Below are 17,826 nucleotides of genomic sequence, written 5' to 3'. Positions count from 1 at the left end.
AACTATCCCTTTAATATGCAATATATTTGCTGGGTTTTTTTTATGTGTGTATACAGACGTGTGTGTGTTTGGTGTGTACAGACCTTGCTGCGTGAGTCCACGTTGAGCAGACACACTCCACACGCCAGCTCTTTGGCATTCTTAATGCCATGCCTCAATATACAGGAGGAGAAGTCCAGTGAGCTCTCATCAGGCTAAAGAAACACAAACACATCATGAATGCAGTTCTTAAAAAGCAATTGGGACTCCATTGCATCCTTCACACAAATCCCTGGCTGTCAGTCAAACTTCAGTTCAGAGAGGCCACTGAACCTCACAGCGGTTGATTGGCCCTTCAGATCAATACATCAGCTACAGAATCTGTCCAAAACAGCAGGATTCAGGCAGAGAGAACCCGTCAACGCTCTAACCGCGTTCATTTTTATTATGCTTCAGAGCGTTTGTGGTTTTACGGCAGTGTGCCGAGACTTCATTCTCCCCAAGCTGATATTATCTGGCCACAAAACTCTAATATTATCTGCTGGCATTGATATTCTCCCATGAGTACGCTGCATGACAAAGCTCTGTTCAGCACTCAGCAATCTGTTCTGTACTACTGCACTTTCCACAAATAACATACACTTTAGTGTCTCATTACTTAAGTATCAAGACGCACATATACCATTTTTTTGTGAGATATTCTTTAAAAATTATCATCAGACAAAAAAATACCACAACGTTGAAGTTAAATAAAAATTTAAATGATGATTTTCCCTGGCATGATATGCAAATTTACCCTATTTTTTAAATGAATGTTATAGAGATCTTTTTGTGAACAATTAATCCGAGCTGTGTTTCATTTAAATATGTTTTGACCTCTTGTTGTTTAATTAAAATCTTCTTTTGAACAGAACGAAAAAAAATATGTACAATAAATGATATTTTTAAGTGAATATTAAACAATTTTAGAATAAAAAAAAAAAAACTATTTAATAGGGGTGGGCGATATGACCAAAATCTTTTATCATGATACGAGTAATTTTATTTCACAGTAATGGTATACTGTATTTTATAAAGTAAAGATTTTTGCTTTAAATAAGGTCTTTATGATAGCAATTTCATAATTCTTGTCATCAGTATTAATATCACAAAAAACTAATACTAGCCTAAATAAAAATAAAAAAACGCTCACGAAGACAAGTAAACCGTCAGAGATTAAATAAGAATAACTAATTACAAGCAATTGAACAAAAAAACTACAATAGAACAACTAAATAAGAAATGCTACATACAGTGTATACAGTAATCAAATGTATAAAAACACTGCATATTTTTCCACTGTGTAAATTAAATGCATATTTCTTCTTATTAAAGTTACAAAATTGATATAGTCAAGAGTAGTTATTTTTGTTTGATTAACATGAATGACAGACAGCAGGAATATTAGACTGCTGTCACTTTAAAAGCTGCCCGGATCGAATATACTGTTACGCATGTTTTTTTTTTCTCTCAGCTTTTTGATTTCACTGAAGACCTACTGTGTTTACGAGGATACTTGCAAAAATGCTTAAATATGCACGCAAATGTTTTCGTGATTACGTAGCACAGGTTTTAAATTATAACCATATTTCAAATTTAGGTACAAAAACTGCAAAAAGCTCATAAAATACTTAGTTTTACCATTTTGACCAAAAATAATTTTATAATGGTCCTTTTTTGTGCCCTATTAGTAGAAAGTGCCTACTGCTCCAAAGCTCACAGCAACCACATTTTAATCCCACAGATATATTCATATCTCAGTTAAGCATTAATCAATATGTGTGACTTACTGGACTGTCTGTTGTAATAGAAATACTAGTGTACTTACTAAAGATGTGGTAGTGTTTATTTCATAAAAACTCACAGTGAGGTTTGCCAGTGACATGAAGCCCATCAGGTTGTTCCACACGCGGCTGATGTCTTTAAGCAGCTCCTGTAGTTTCTCTGAACAAACGGCCGTGGCTTTTATCCCCAGCTCTACACGCTTGGTCACACGATACACCTCCACCACACCTATACATAATATACCAAAAAAGAAATCAATAAATAAAAACAATATACAATTAAAAGCCGCGTGGATTATAATGTTTTTATCAGCTGTTTGTACTCTCATTCTGACGGCACCCATTCACTGCAGAGGATCCAATGGTGAGCAAGTGATGTAATGTTAAATTTCTCCAAATCTGTTCGGATGAAGAAACAAACTCACCTACATCTTAGATGGCCTGAGGGTGAGTACGTTTTCAGCCAAGTTTCTGAGTTTTTGGGTGAACTACTCCTTTACCAAAACTATTATTTAATTTAATTTTTTGTTTTAAACCAGACTTCAAGTCACCATTCGGGATGCAATGCTTATGCAATGCGAATTGTGCAATACTGTCTGAAGCTGTGCTCACTAATTTACATTATCTCTTTTCATATGTGACATTTACCATGTTGAATAAGTGAATGAGTCAGTTGTTGTGGAAACAGTATTTCCAGTTTTCTCCTGGCATCATTACTATAGCAACCAAAGCAAAAGTGTTATGGATACTCATAACACTTTGTGAACAAATGGATCAGTAAGGACTTCTGAAGATCAGATTTGAAAACCAAACTGGATTTATGTGCAGTGCAAACAGAGCCTGTGTGTGTGTGTGTGTGTGTGTGTTGAGAGAACCAAACAGGCGAAACAATAACCCAGCGGTGCCATTCCCAGCATCCCCAGTGCTGAATGTCCTTTTACACTGAACCCATTAGAGCAGCCCAGAATAGTCGCACTGCTCTGTAACACTAGCCTCCTCTGGTCAGACCTGCTCAGTCTCCAGTCACAATCGCTAAAGGTGGATCAAAGAGCTTTAACGGTTTGTTTCTACGTAACAGCACCCGTGCTCCCCTCCCGTGGGCATGAGCACGTACAGCTCATTAAAGCTGCTCTGTGTGAGAGAGTGAGTACAGAAATAGGAAGCAGATAACCAGAACACCTGGCCTGTCTGTTTGACTGAAGACTGCAGAGGCGCACGAGGAGCAGGTATGACGGAGCTGATCTTGAGTTTTATGGATGTTGGGTATGATGGGTAAAGCTGGTCTCTGACCAGTAAATAAAGTGTGACTGCAGTCGTAGTCTCACCCAGCAGGTACTCCATCCCCTGTGCTGATTGGATGACCTCTGTGCACACCGTGGAGCTGCTGATGCCATTAAGGGTGTTATTGGCAGTGGTGATGACCTGGAAAATAAATTTAAAAAGCTGTAAAGTGACCATATTTTATATTATACTTTTACTTTTTTCCTGAAATAAATAAAAATAACAATTTCATACATCAATATTTGCTGATAAAACATCCACTGAATGGAATGTCATTGTAAGTCAAAGGGGTCCATTTGCATTGCCATTTTTTTTTAAATATCTTCTTTTGTTTCTCGCAGAAAATGAGGCCCAGACACACTGAACCATCATCAAAAAACTAGTGGCGGAGAAAGCCATCTTGGGCAGTTGCACTAGTAAACACTGCAAAATGGTAAAAAGAGCGTCAGCGGTCAACTAGCACATACTTTCTGCCACTGCATGAGAAGAAATAACTCTCCATACCAGCTAGGGATGTAACGATATTATCAATATCGTGATAGCAAAACTGTCTGTGGTTACATGACGATATGAAAGGATAGGTCTTCCAGGCAAAAAGTGTAGTTTTTAAAATGCATTTAAATTTCTTATTCGAACATAAAAAGGTCTTTAAAGTTGTATTTTGGGCCGTTATGCTTTGGCACAAATCACTTCATCATCTCTGTTTTTGCTGCGTGTTTTAAAGCAAAGCACACACATTGTTGAGGCGATCAGCTCGTGATCCGGTGTTTTTCATGCCTCAGAACGGCTCTGTTTACAGTGAATGAATGGAGTGAACTCGTTTATTGCATGTGCTGTGATTTTAGTGCGCATTTGAGAATGCAACAGCCACCAGTTAGCCTTTATTTTCGTTGCAGATGATCACGGCATTTCACTAGATTTGTAGTTAGACCAAGCCCGTTTTCACTGAAGCTGGAGTTTTCCTTCAAAATAAAAGCTCTACTGCCGTGTCCGTCAAAATAAAAGCTTAAAAGTGCAGTATGAATTGCTGATAGCTAGTGGTTTAAATGCAGTCCAAATTCAAAATATCTCTTTCAAGTGTAGAAATGAGAAAAGTAGTATTGTATTTTCCCTACTGTAGTGTAAAGCAAAAATGATATACCTTTGATATATTTTCATTTATTTTACAGTACAATTGTTTTACAATATATGACTATTACTGTCATTGTTGTTATTATTATTATTATTACATTCTAATTTGTTTGGCTTCATTAAACACCAGCGTGAATGTAATTTAGACAGACAGTATATCACAAATAAAAAGAAGGTTGAGTCACCTTTAAAGTTCAGGTACAAAAAGATTCAATTACTTTTTTCTGACTTAAGTTTTCTTAGTTAGGAACATGGGTTGATGCTCTTCATTTTGAACTCTCAAAGCACATTAGATAGAAGAATTTAACTTTAAAATGTACAAAATTGACTTTTTTTTTTTAAATATCGCAATAAATATTGTATCCTGGACTTCACATCGTGATATAATCGCATTGTTAGATTTTGATATCGTTACATCCCTAATACCAGCAGGTCAGTATTTGTCATTCAAAAATGGAAACAAACTAGCACTGCAGATGTACAAACCATAAAAAAAGCAGCTCTGCCAATTATTCAACATGCTCAAATTGGATGAAAAGCTACCAACGGAGGTCCGACTAGTGGTGTTGAACACACCATAAAAAATAGATCGGCAAACCCTTAAACATGGCCCAACATTGGCCGACCATTAGCTTGGCATGTCACGTCTATATGGGTTTGGAAAACTACATGATGAAAATATTTTTTGGGGTTAACTATATTTAGGTAAGGCCAGCTTGAAATATTCCTTACACCAAAAACCATCCTATGCAATAAAGCATAGAAAGTTGGGTTGCTCCTCCCACAGTGAAATCTCATTGGCCCAAAATCAACATCAAATATGTTTTGACTGGCTGGGACTGCACATTAACAGCCAGGCAGCTTTTGCTACTATACTGTTAAAAATTGTACATGTAAAAAACCCTTTTATGACTGTGAAATGAGTAACAATGGCCCTGTTGAATAACAAGCAACTGCTGAATCAATGATCTGTTAGCACAAGTTCTTATTTGATCAGATCACACTTTTATGGTTGTGTTGGTATCATGTGATCATGACCCAACCCTTCTGAGACTTTCTATAGACTGATACAGTTTTAAAGTGTATGCCAAGCTCTTTATGAATGTGTGTGTGGGGGGTATATGTTACCTGCAGAGCGCTCTCCAAACACCTCTGCCATTCGTACGCATATCGCTCACTCTCCTGCCACGAGTGTTTGGACGAGAGACAGTGGGAGAAAAAAAAAGAGAAAAATTAAACAGAATGCAAGCTTTTTTTCACTGAGAAATCTCAGGCTGTATTCAACAAGGAGAACCTGTCTGTGTGCTCACAGAGAATGTATGTACCAGAGAACAGAGAAAGCAAGTGACTGACCTCCACCTCTCCTGTGAGGTCCTTGTACTTGTCACGGATGACCGGCAGCGCAGGTTTTTCATTTAGGGTGTTGGATCGGTCTCTGAAGGGCTGCTCGGGGGCAGGAGAGGGGATGGACCGTACAATTTCTTTCTCTCCCAGACTGTGGCTGCGCTTATGGGATCCTTTGCACAAATAAATGGGTCAATGATAAATGGGAGTGTCCATGACAAAAAAAACGAAACATCAAGCTTAAAAATGTGTGACAAGTTCTTAGACACATGCCTTTCATATTTATGTCAGATTTATATGGGCTAAAAAAATGTAAATATATAAAACCTTTTTTATAAACTTTTATAATATAAAACTTTATTTTTTCCAAGAAAAAATGTATTTAATGACTGTTAAATCAAGTAGTATAACTACCAAGTAATAACATTTCCCTTACGCCGTAGAAGCATACATATCTTTATTATTTAAAAAAGTTTTTATATATATTTTTTGAGGTTAAAGTATTTTGGTATGTTCTTATTGTTAACAAAAACTGAAAATATAAAAAAAATTATTTAGTTCAGTAATTTAAATAAATGTAAAATAAAATAAAACAAATAGTACATAAAGAAAGAGAAAAGAATGGAAAGAAAAATGGTAGAATCTGAAATAAGTTGGAAGTACTACGCAATATTTTTTAAAACCTAATAAAAATGGCAAAAGCACAAAGCAAAATTACTAAAACTTAAATTAAAATAAAATCTGAATATATATAAAAATAAGTGCCAATTCTAAAATATTAATAAATACTATAATAGTACATCATTAATTTTAACATTTAATAAATGACATTTTGAAATTTGAACTTGGATGTAAAACTAGGGCTGCACGATTATGACAAAAATCATAATTGGTCGATTATTGCCTTGAAATTGTAATTGCGATTATTAATTACATCACAATTTACATTGAATGATGTTTATACCATTGTTTGATGCAACTGCATGCCGTATTTTTATATGAAAATTAACAAGCTGAAAACACAAACTGAAAAACTTTTAGTGCTTTTCTATAGTATTAAGCCTCAAATGTCAAATATACATCGGATTGGTTTCTTTAAATTATAAAAACAAAGTACAAATATGAATGGTATTATGTTATACTAAAATTAAAGTAATGGAAAAACCCTTAAGATAACATGTAGAAAGAAAAAGAAAAAAAGCATCTTAAGCACGCAGAATAACATAAGTGGACTTTGAACGATTAATTGCCGCTTTGAACGATTACGTAATTGTGGCATCCATAATTGTAATCGCGATTAGAAATTTGATTAATTGTGCAGCCCTATGTAAAACCTTGCTTCCAGTTTTGTGTTTTTATTCTTCTGCATGCTGGTTGCACCATGCGACTTTGATGTGGCAGGCATATTATTTAAATATTAAGCATCTTAAATATATATTTTCTCAGAAATAATATTTTCAAACTAAAGCTTTTATTTTCATGAAAATCTTTTTTTTTTTCCCTTCACTATGATAGGTTGTACCACCCTGACATGTCTTACCAAAACGAATTTTAATGAAACTAAAAACATGGTCTTCACAGAAGAGGTTTATTCAAGCTACTGTATGTATGAACTGTATTTTAAATACATCTGCATATCTAAAGAAACTGAAAGCCAAAAATGTTTACATCACAATCCAAAAACATATGATGTGAGAAAGGGGATGACACATCTTACCCCACTACTCTCTCTAAATTTAATGCACGAAAGAAATTTGATTAATTGTGCAGCCCTATGTAAAACCTTGCTTCCAGTTTTGTGTTTTTATTCTTCTGCATGCTGGTTGCACCATGCGACTTTGATGTGGCAGGCATATTATTTAAATATTAAGCATCTTAAATATATATTTTCTCAGAAATAATATTTTCAAACTAAATCTTTTTTTTTTTTCCTTCACTATGATAGGTTGTACCACCCTGACATGTCTTACCAAAACGAATTTTAATGAAACTAAAAACATGGTCTTCACAGAAGAGGTTTATTCAAGCTACTGTATGTATGAACTGTATTTTAAATACATCTGCATATCTAAAGAAACTGAAAGCCAAAAATGTTTACATCACAATCCAAAAACATATGATGTGAGAAAGGGGATGACACATCTTACCCCACTACTCTCTCTAAATTTAATGCACGAGGTTAATTGTTGATCCTGCTGTATAATTAAAACTTTCCGAAGCACTTAAACTGTCGTCACTAATCCACGTGGGGCCACATTTGCAACAAATGATAATTATGTGCAAAAGAGCAGCATAGTAATACAGGCATGCATTATTCATCAGGCATCACACAGTCAAACTGGCACAAATACACACCATGCACACATAAGCAATGAGACGGACAGCGGCACGACAGACTCATGAGATGCAGCGACAGGTAATCACACCCCCGCTAGGAAGCACATCAGTCTCTGCATGGTTTCAGGCGCTAATCCATTCCTGCACAAACCCCACTCCTCAGATTAACCATCTGATAGGAGGCTGGCAGAGGAGTAAACCCTCTTTTGTTTGAACAAATGAAATTTAGTGGATGTGGGTGGGGATCAATAAGAGGCAAATAAGCCTTTATGTTATTTGGTAAGTGCTAATGCATTATGGGGGAGCGAGGATGAAAAAGCAAAGGGGAGCGTGAGGAGGGATTTGGGTGGCAGTGTTTATCTACTGACGTTGCCGTGTGCTTCAGATGCCACTCTGCCATCTGTTGACTTTCAGAGAGAATGCAGTTGTGGACATGCATTGGATCCAATACGCTCATTCACTAACAATCGTGGGGATTATTGCGTATTTGAGTACTGATCACCAAAAATCTTACGTGCATAAGTACATGAATTTGTCCTTAAACTCATATTAATGCTAATGGATTTGGAGTGCTGTAAAAGAACGATTATAAAGGAGTAAATTATCAGCATATACGCCCTAGTCATTTCCATAAAACAAGACCTTCGCACAACCTTTCGTCAATCTCAGCAAATATAATGGCATTCTGTACATACGTTTATCTGCATTAGTATACAGAGAAACTTTGCAGCTTGAGCTATAACAAAACTTTTTCCTCTGTGTGTGATGAAATATAATTAAAGGGGTCATATGACGTTGCTTAAAAAGAACATTATTTTGTGTATTTGGTGTAATGAAATGTGTTTATGCGGTTTAAAGGAACACTCCACTATTTTTGAAAATAGGCTCATTTTCCAACTCCCCTAGAGTTAAACAATTGAGTTTTACCGTTTTCGAATCCATTCAGCCGATCTCTGGGTCTGGCGGTAGCACTTTTAGCTGCAGCTTAGCATAGATCATTGAATCTGATTAGACCGTTAGCATCTCGCTCAAAAATGACCAAAGAGTTTCTATATTTTTCCTGTTTCAAACTTGACTATTCTGTAGTTACATTGTGTACCAAGACGACAGAAAATGAAAAGTTGCAATTTTGTAGGCCGATATGGCTAGGAACTATACTAAAGTGTTCCTTTAAGGCTCAAAAAACATTATTTTCCCACATAATGTACATTATTGTTTCTCCCAGTGTTCAAACCATACAGTGGACTTTGGGGGAGCCCACTTGTTTTGTTTTTTTTATAACGGGGGGCAAATAGTCTATAAACAAAGCATCAGGCTGTCTTTGAGTTCACATGAACAACAGTTAAAGTTACTCGTCGTCAGGCTACAGAAGAATACCATAATTCCTCCGTTCAATTAGGCCTAAGACATCGAGAGTCACGCAGACCTATAACAACCCAGCCACAACACATAATTGCAAATAACATGCCTTACCTTAACACAGAATCGACCATAGAGTCCAGCGTTATTATTTTTTCTACGAATCTTTGAGTTAACATGTACTAAACATGAGTGGAATTTGCACCGCAGCGCCCCCACACCTCGATGATCATGACAAGAATAGCATGTATAGTTATCTTTATTGAAGTGAATTAGGTTTAAATCGCCGTCATGCATGAATGAATGATATTTTTGCAATTTTACTTTATTTTAATAATCCACGATGATCACATTACACAAAACTGAAATTGCACGTCAAAATAACAGTCAATATTTTTTGAGACCCCCCCAAAATTTCACAAATCCCGTTTTCAGGGGAGCCCATGTCTTATTAAGGGGAGCCGAGCTCCCCCTAGCTCCCACGTAGTTCGCACCCTGGTTTCTCCTCTATGCCCCGCCTTTCTGAAACGCGTCGATTTTTACAAAGCTCATCAGTCTGAAAAGCGAGGTGTGCTCGGAGACCCACTGTCTGTTTATATTTGAGCATTACTGGTGAATCATCAAAACGTTTGCATGCAGATTTCACACATAAATTTGTGCACACACACTTAGTGAAAGTGTAGTCACTGTCTGTTAATATCTGAGCATAAAATATTGCAATGCTAGTTATTGGGAGTTTTTGGTGAATCATGGTTTGGACCCCCGATTTCGCAAACAAATTTGTGCGCATGCACACTTGGTGAATGAGACACAGAGTCTGTTAATATATGAGCATAAAACGTTGCGATTGAAGTTAGTGTAGACATTGGTGAATCGTGATTTGTTCATGAAAACATTTGCAGTGAATAAGACCCATTGTTAATATTTGAGCATACATTATTCATGGTGAATCATGATTGGTTTGTGAAAACATTTGTGCATACGCACGCTTAGTGAATGAGACCCAGTGTCTGTTCATATCTGAGCAAGAAATATTGTACTGGGAGTTATTGGCAAATCATTATCTGTGAAAATGTTTGTGCGCTGATTTCACACACAGATTTGTGCACATTCACACTTAGTGAATGAAACCAATTGTCTGTTAATATCAAAGCATTAAAATACTGCAACGACACTTACCCTGCACAGACAAGTCAAAGGTGGCGAGTTCGTTCTTGATCATCTCTTCACTGGATTTCACTTTGGCCTGCGTGCTGGCTTTCAAGAAGTCTGACTTGCCAAATTTGGGCTTGTCGCCTTGGAAGGCTCCAAACTCATCCATCAATTCACCCTGGTTGCCCTCCGCTTCTATGGTTCCAGGAGGGGAGTCGGATTTCTCCGAAACCGTGCTGGCAAAGTCTCCAAAGTCATCATCGTCGTCTAGACCGGCCTGCTTAATGGAGCCAAAGTCAGCAAAGGCTTCAAACCGGCTTTCAGTGGTGGAGCCACCATCTTCGACTGGGAAGGTGGTCACCTTGGCAACTGTGGTGTGGGTGATGTTCTCCGAGCTCCCGAAAGACGTCTCTTTCCTCTGGACGACAGCGGAAGATGGCAGTCCTCCCTGGAGCTTCTTACCTTGACCAGATGAGAGATCTTCCTTGTCGGACCAGTCGTAGCTGCCAAGACTGCTGACAGCGGATGTGCCAAAGGGGTCAAATTTTAAATCATCAGACTCTGTAATGACAACATGGGAAATCCCATTCAAAAAAATCATGTAGGTGCTGTAACAACTGTACTACTTTTGTTATAGTGCAATTTTACAATTTAGTCCATTTTTATTGTAGTACAGGATATTCGGGGCTCAATAAAAGTTAAGTTCTACTGAGAGCATCTGTTGTTAAAGTAGCATTTTAAGTAAAAATGTTTTAAAAGTCTGAGGCAAGGCATTCCAGAGGGTTTATATTAATTCTGCATAAAAAGGCATTTAAGTTGTCAAGTTGACTGGATTGTCCATTCAGCGAAGGGACTACAGTTCTAGGCTGATAAACATCTAGTTGTTACGTTTTAATTCTTTCTAAAGCAGTGGTTCTCAACCAGGAGGCAGGGGCACACTAGGAAGTCTCAAGATGAAACTGTATTTAAATTAATATTATTATTAATATATTAAAATAATCAAACTTAAAAAAAAAATCTAATCAAATAAAAAACACAAAATTAAGAGGTAAATATAATTTTTCTTGTATGATAGTATAATTAAAACAATAAATCATAAAATATAAAATTTAAAAAAATAATAATTGAAGAGCAGTCCTTAAAACTTCTGAAATCACAAAATAAATCATGGTTAATTATATATCCCAATTTCTGTTAATAACAATAATATATATTGTGTAATATAATATATATATATAATAAATATTTGAACAAAAAAAAAACAGCTCTGACAATTACAATGGAAATAGGCTATAGTGCGAGCCTTTGAATATTGTGCTGAACAACAGGCATTTGAGTCTAAAAGGTTGAGAACCGCTGATCTAAAACCCCTTTTTGGTACCTTGCACGTATCATGTGAAACTTACCATGTTTACAAGCTTTACAAGGTCAGCAGCTGGAAAACTGGATTAAAACTGCATCGAGAATTACTTACTTTGTATAACTAGTTTCATGCTAAAGTATGTGAACATTGTGGCTATATTTCTGAAATGACTTTTAACAATTTAACATTTATGTTAGCGCAAAGTTTTGCCCATATACTTCGATCGATAGATAGATAGAAGCTTGATTATACTTTTAGTTTGTTACCGTTTAGCCTTATTGGTTTACTCACTTATGCATTAGGTTAAAAAAAATCAACACACTAATCAGCAAATACATGTTTATGCTGTTTTTGTGTACATTTGCAAATGGGTTAAAACCCATAGACATGACCGAGGTCATTTATTCTATTAGTCTATTACTGATGGTACGGATCAGGATGACTCAATGTCACGGTGTCTCGAGTGCTCCTTGTTCATGAAGAATTATTCCTGATATCTTCATACGATGAAGCCCTGGTTAATTAACTAGACACTTCTGGCACAATGCCACTCTAATGATCCCCGAGTCCTTATCTTCGAGCAGAAGTCATTCCGAGTCTGGGTGAAAACACTCAGTGTCTTATTGACTAGACTGGATGAGTGACATCTGCATGTGTGTGGACTGATGAATGCTTTTCAGATTTGTTACTAGAGGTAGAACCTCGTTTTCAAGGTCAAATTGACCATGTCATTCTGCAGCTTTCATTTCTCTAAAATGAATCACTGTTTGATTGAAAATCACAACTGGGCTGTGACTCACCAAGAGATACAATTTTCTGCCTTTCAGTGTAGTAGAGTGTTGACGTGTAATCATTCACTCTCATACAATCAACCACAGCGACAGACTGATAAAAGAACTGCAACGGTGCATTGTGCGGCGCTCTTTGAAGCTACTGCATGAACTTACTTCAAATACAGATATATATATATATATATATATATAAATAAATAAATAAATGAGGAACTGGCCTAATTTAGAGGCCATAATGTTTATAATTAAAAGTATGATTGATTAATTCACATATGCATTGAAACACCTTACTTCCCTCACAGTTAAGCGGGGCACGACTGTTCACACAATCTATCAACTTGTGAAATTGACAAGGAACCAGTGCAGTGTGATAATTCTGATGACTAAATCTGCTTTGGGTGGCAAGATTGAAGGATGGAGAGAGAAATCAAGACGGCACGCATGTCTGCTGTACCATTATTCATATTTATTACGACAACATTGGCAGAGAGAAAGAGGGAGAGAGAGGTCACAAAATTCCATGAAAGATATTGTTACAATAGTCTTGCCAAACTAACAATTAAAAAGTGTTTTTTTTTTTTTGCATTTTAAGAATACAAGGGCATGCAAAGTCAGGAAAAGCAGAAGTGAGAAGAAAAAAAAACAGGACAGAAAATCCCAAATCCAGGCGCAGAACCCAGCATTGAGAAGGCACATTCACAGATTAAGATTAGATTAGTTCTCATTGGTCAAAGACACACTGTAGTCGGACTATAAAAGGAAAAAGCAACCAGAAATAAGGAAAAGTGATACAGAACATTCAAGCAAAGATCAAGGTGATGCTAATATTGGTTTAAAACCCTTTGAGAACCTGGAGAGACTTGTTCTGAGATTTTGTATAATACATTTGCCAGCCGACCAACAGCTCATCAAAACTTCAAACTAGGGCTGCACAATTAATCCAAAAAATGATGAATCAACAATTAAAGTGTTAATTTGGGTCTACCATCACTGAACATTGTGACCAATCACAGATGGCATTAAATTAGTCACAATATACACCGCAAACAAATGCTGCAACAAAGTTAAATCGCAGTTAATCAATCAAGTATTACATTTATTAAATCAATTTTAAAAATTGAATAACTTTAATTTTATTAATTTAAAATAAATACATTTAAGTAAACAGTTCTTATATGACATGCAGTTTCCCCACACAAAATTATTCTTATTAAATTCTATCAATCAAAATTGATAACTGCAATCTCAACTAAGGAAAATGATCGACAGTTATTTTTGTTATAATAGTGCAGCCTAGTTCAATCCAATTCTTCTAAATCAACCAGGGTTTGCATTAGTCTATTAGGTGCTCAAAGGGTTAAAAGAAAACAGAGAAATCTATCCTAGAGCATTTATTGGCTTGAGTGACGGGTAAAGAATGACAAAAAGAGATAGTACCCTTTTTCTCTCGCCATCCTGTACATCTCGGTTGGAGCTATTTTTGACCCACAAGTCAAAAAGGTAACAATTTCATATCATGGCAAGCAGTATGCTCTTCATAAATACAAATAATACGCTTTCTGGCATAAATGCTTCAACACAATCAGCAGTACTAATCAAGTCTATCTATATTCAAAATAAATAAGAGTTTATTTTCCTGTAATAAAAATACACTATTAAATTTGCATGTATACATTTCCATTATTGATAAAAACAACCTATTTTGTAAATATGCCAGAAACATGGACTAATCCTACTAACTGTTTACTAAGTGTAAATACTTGTCAATTTCACAAATTGAAGGCTGGCACATACTGGAGCACAGAAAAGCAAAGTTAGAAAGAGTTCCACCGTCAGTGTGGTCTACAAGAGCAGATGAACCGCGACAAACCTGAAACAAAGTCACCTTCTCGTGGAAGGACCACAAGAAGCGGCTCTGGCCTGGAAAAAAGATACTCTAGGGTGGTTAGCTACACATCCAGGGGCGTAGTGCAAGTGTTAGGAAACCCAACACTCTCAACCTGCTACAATATTTATGCTTAGGCTCTAGAGGTGTCCAGTAACTGAACTAGAGGAATTTGTATAAGATGTAACTAGAACAGTGTTTGACAAGGTTTAGGTAATGTTAGTATTCACTGAAGCTACTAGGGAAAGAAGACAAAACCTCAATCGGAGTGGATACCATGTTTAGCATGACGTAAATGAAAATGAGACCGTGAGGGACGGAATTACAGTTCATTCATGTTGTATTCTTATATCTGGTTGCTGAACTTTCAGAGAATGAGAGTGAAAACTGGAGAGGATTAACGTGTCTTAAAACATGGGTTGTAAAATTTTGAAGGGATGCACCAATATTACAATTCTGGTTGATATGACGATTGACGTTCTGACACAAAAGTGTCAAAAATGATAAATAGTCAATACTAAAATTTGATATTTTTTATAAATAAATTGAAAATAAAATAGAATCAGTTGTTTTATATTCCATAAGTTAATTTATGCATGGCAAAATTACAAAAGGTACAGAATCATAATTCATTTCTATTTCTAAGATTATACAGTGTTACTAAATTATTATTTTTCAAAACTGACATTAAAAGGTATAATTCCTCTAAAAACTACAAATCTGTCATTTACTCACGCTCAAGTAGTTCCAAACCTATATGAGTTTCGTTCTTCTGTTGAGCACAAAAGAAGATATTTTGAAGAATGTTGGTAACCAAACAGTTGACCGTCAAATATTTGGTTACAAATGTTTAAAATTTTCATTTTTGGGTGAACTGTTCCTTTAAGTGAACAGTATATAACAACAAATGTAATTTAAATTAGACAATTAAATATCCAATGATTCCTGACTCTGATAAGTAAACAAAAATATTTAAAAAATAATGAAAAATGATAATACGGTAACTGACATGCCGTCATTAATATTACAGAACAAAACACATTGATCAAACTACTTCCATCCCTCACAACCTTGTTTCATTCACATCACAACTAAATATGGCATCTACTCTTGCTGCAATCACGTCATGTTAGAATTAGCATCAATATTACCATATTTAACTATTAAATCTGCAGCCATTTCAGTGGTTTTCACATGATGGTACAACAGCCTAGATTGGAAAGTCAAAGCTTTACACGTTTTTCGCTAGTAAAAACAATTTCATTAAATTTCCAACTTAACAAGATAACTTTGACAAATGCATTAAGTTGGAAATTTAATAAAATGGTTTTTACTAGTCAAAATGTGTAATTACTAGTGGGAAACTTGTGGCAATACGTGATGGTAGCAACAGGTCTGGTTGTTGGCCCTGGTGAGACCACACAAGTCTATAGGAACTCTTCCTACTGTGCTTCCTCAATGCCAACCAGTCTACGCACACGAGGGCTGATACGATGGCTGACGCTGACTGGATGAAATACTGTGACTGTGTTCTCACCCTGATACGATGAAGATGAAGGATAAAGTGAACAAACACACACACACACTTGCGGGATGCTTTTCATGCAGAACAGATAACATGAGAAGCAGAGAATGTGTAAATTAAGGGTGACTGACATTACAAACAGGCCCATCCAGAGCTCCTGGGGGTCACGGAGTCCTCTAAGGAGAAGATCTCACTAACTTGGCGCCCCAATTCTCGGCGTGGACTGGTATCTGATGCTTGTAGTATGCAGCTGGTTCATGCGTGTGTGATATGACTCGGGTTAAATTAGGTAGTGCTTTGTATTTTTTGCTCATGTATGCACTGAGGCACGGCATTGAGGATTCTCCATGCACATGCAACACGGATAACCATCACATGAATGGTTACATGCAAAACAAGTGTGACCAGAACGATATTAACTACAACACCTGTTGGCTATATCACGAGAGGCCGTTTTATGACTCGATATGAAGGTGGAATTGTAGATCAAATAAAGGACAGAAATGTCAAGATCACTTATGCTTAGACAAAACTAGTCGCCTGCACTGGAAAAACAGCCAAGACTTCAGCGTCATTAGCATATTAATCTGGCTGTTTATATATCCCATCTGTAATTCTGATGAGCGCAAAATGGCTGAGTCAAAAAAACTGAACGAATGTAAAGTCAGATGTGTCGTGTTGGCAGAATTTAAATGAACAATACCATCTTGAGCAAAAATATTTTAGCGTTCTCATAATCATCTAATCACAGATTCAAATGTGATCATTATAAAGTTTGGCTTTGCACCAAAAAAGCATTTTTGGTACATCGGAGTCAAATCAGTTTAATTGTCTGTTGTCTGAAATAATGAATTCAGATTTTTTTTTACAAAACTGATTAAAAAAAAAAAACATGAAATCTGATTAAAATCACATATTTCAGAAATTAAATTCAGTCTAAATGGTTGGATGGGATTTAAAATGGATAGTTCCTCTAAAAATGAATTTTCTGTCATTGATTACTCACCCTCATGTCGTTCATCTTCAGAACACAAATTAAAGGGGTCATATGATGCGATTTAAATTTTCTTTCTCTTTGGAGTGTTACAAGCTCTTGGTGCATAAAGAAGATCTGTAAAGTTGCAAAGACTAAAGTCTCAAATCCAAAGAGATATTCTTTATAAAAGTTAAGAGTCAACCATGCCTACCTAAAACGGCTCGTTCTAACACGCCCCCACATGTCTATGTCACTATGTGGAAATATTAGCATAATGCCGCCCAAATATGCACGCAAAGAAAGGCGGCGTGGTGTCAGGAACAACAGTAGTGTTGATGCAGCCATGTCAGGGAGACGTTGTGTGTTTCAGTGCGAAAGCAAAAGCACTTTATTTGGCCTTTCGGAAGTAGATGCAATTAGGAATCATTGGTTAAGATTTATTTACAACAGAACAGCACAACCCAGATGTTCGAATTTGTGCAACGCATTTTATGGACAACAGTTTTTTTAACCTAGAAGAGTACAAGGCTGGCTGTGCACAATGGCTATTTCTAAAAATAAAAAAGGGGTCAATTCTGACTTTGCTGTGACAATCTGGCGCTTCTGAATCAGTGACTGTAAGTATGTTTTGTTATTAGTTTAAATATTTGCTACTGATTGTTCAAATGCGGAGTTTTGCACAGCGCAGAGTAACGCGTTGTGTGTGTGTGAGGGGAACAGGGTTACATCACAGGAGAGTGAACAGCCGGTCAGAAATCATAGCATGTCAGCTGTCTTAACCGTGGCTTGTGTACTGCATCATCACTGTCTGTCACGCAACTCTGTTGCCCTTTCGGGTTTGAACTGATGGTAAAACTAACGACATTATTAACGGTCTTGA

The 17,826-nt window shown here is 36.4% G+C and overlaps 1 protein-coding gene across 4 annotated transcripts in view; it reads right to left on the bottom strand.

Moving 5' to 3' along the window:
• Positions 1–17,826, bottom strand: part of LOC107582605 (synergin gamma-like) — a 58,019-nt gene that overhangs the window by 5,482 nt on the left and 34,711 nt on the right. For 3 of the 4 annotated variants that reach the window (XM_016268511.1, XM_016268512.1, XM_016268515.1), the window contains 6 exons: positions 10,434–10,967; positions 5,568–5,731; positions 5,343–5,396; positions 3,128–3,224; positions 1,883–2,031; positions 84–194 (listed from right to left, as the gene is read on the bottom strand). In XM_016268511.1, the coding sequence (XP_016123997.1) occupies positions 84–194; positions 1,883–2,031; positions 3,128–3,224; positions 5,343–5,396; positions 5,568–5,731; positions 10,434–10,967 (1,109 nt within the window). The remainder of the gene's footprint in view (positions 1–83; positions 195–1,882; positions 2,032–3,127; positions 3,225–5,342; positions 5,397–5,567; positions 5,732–10,433; positions 10,968–17,826) is intronic. The other variant, XM_016268513.1, reaches the window with a different exon arrangement.

The sequence above is a fragment of the Sinocyclocheilus grahami genome, unplaced genomic scaffold, assembly GCF_001515645.1.
Source record: "Sinocyclocheilus grahami isolate Dianchi unplaced genomic scaffold, SAMN03320097.WGS_v1.1 scaffold46.1, whole genome shotgun sequence".
Lineage (NCBI taxonomy): Eukaryota > Metazoa > Chordata > Actinopteri > Cypriniformes > Cyprinidae > Sinocyclocheilus > Sinocyclocheilus grahami.
Note: the sequence above shows the minus strand (reverse complement) of the source record. Positions and strands in the feature narration are given on the sequence as shown.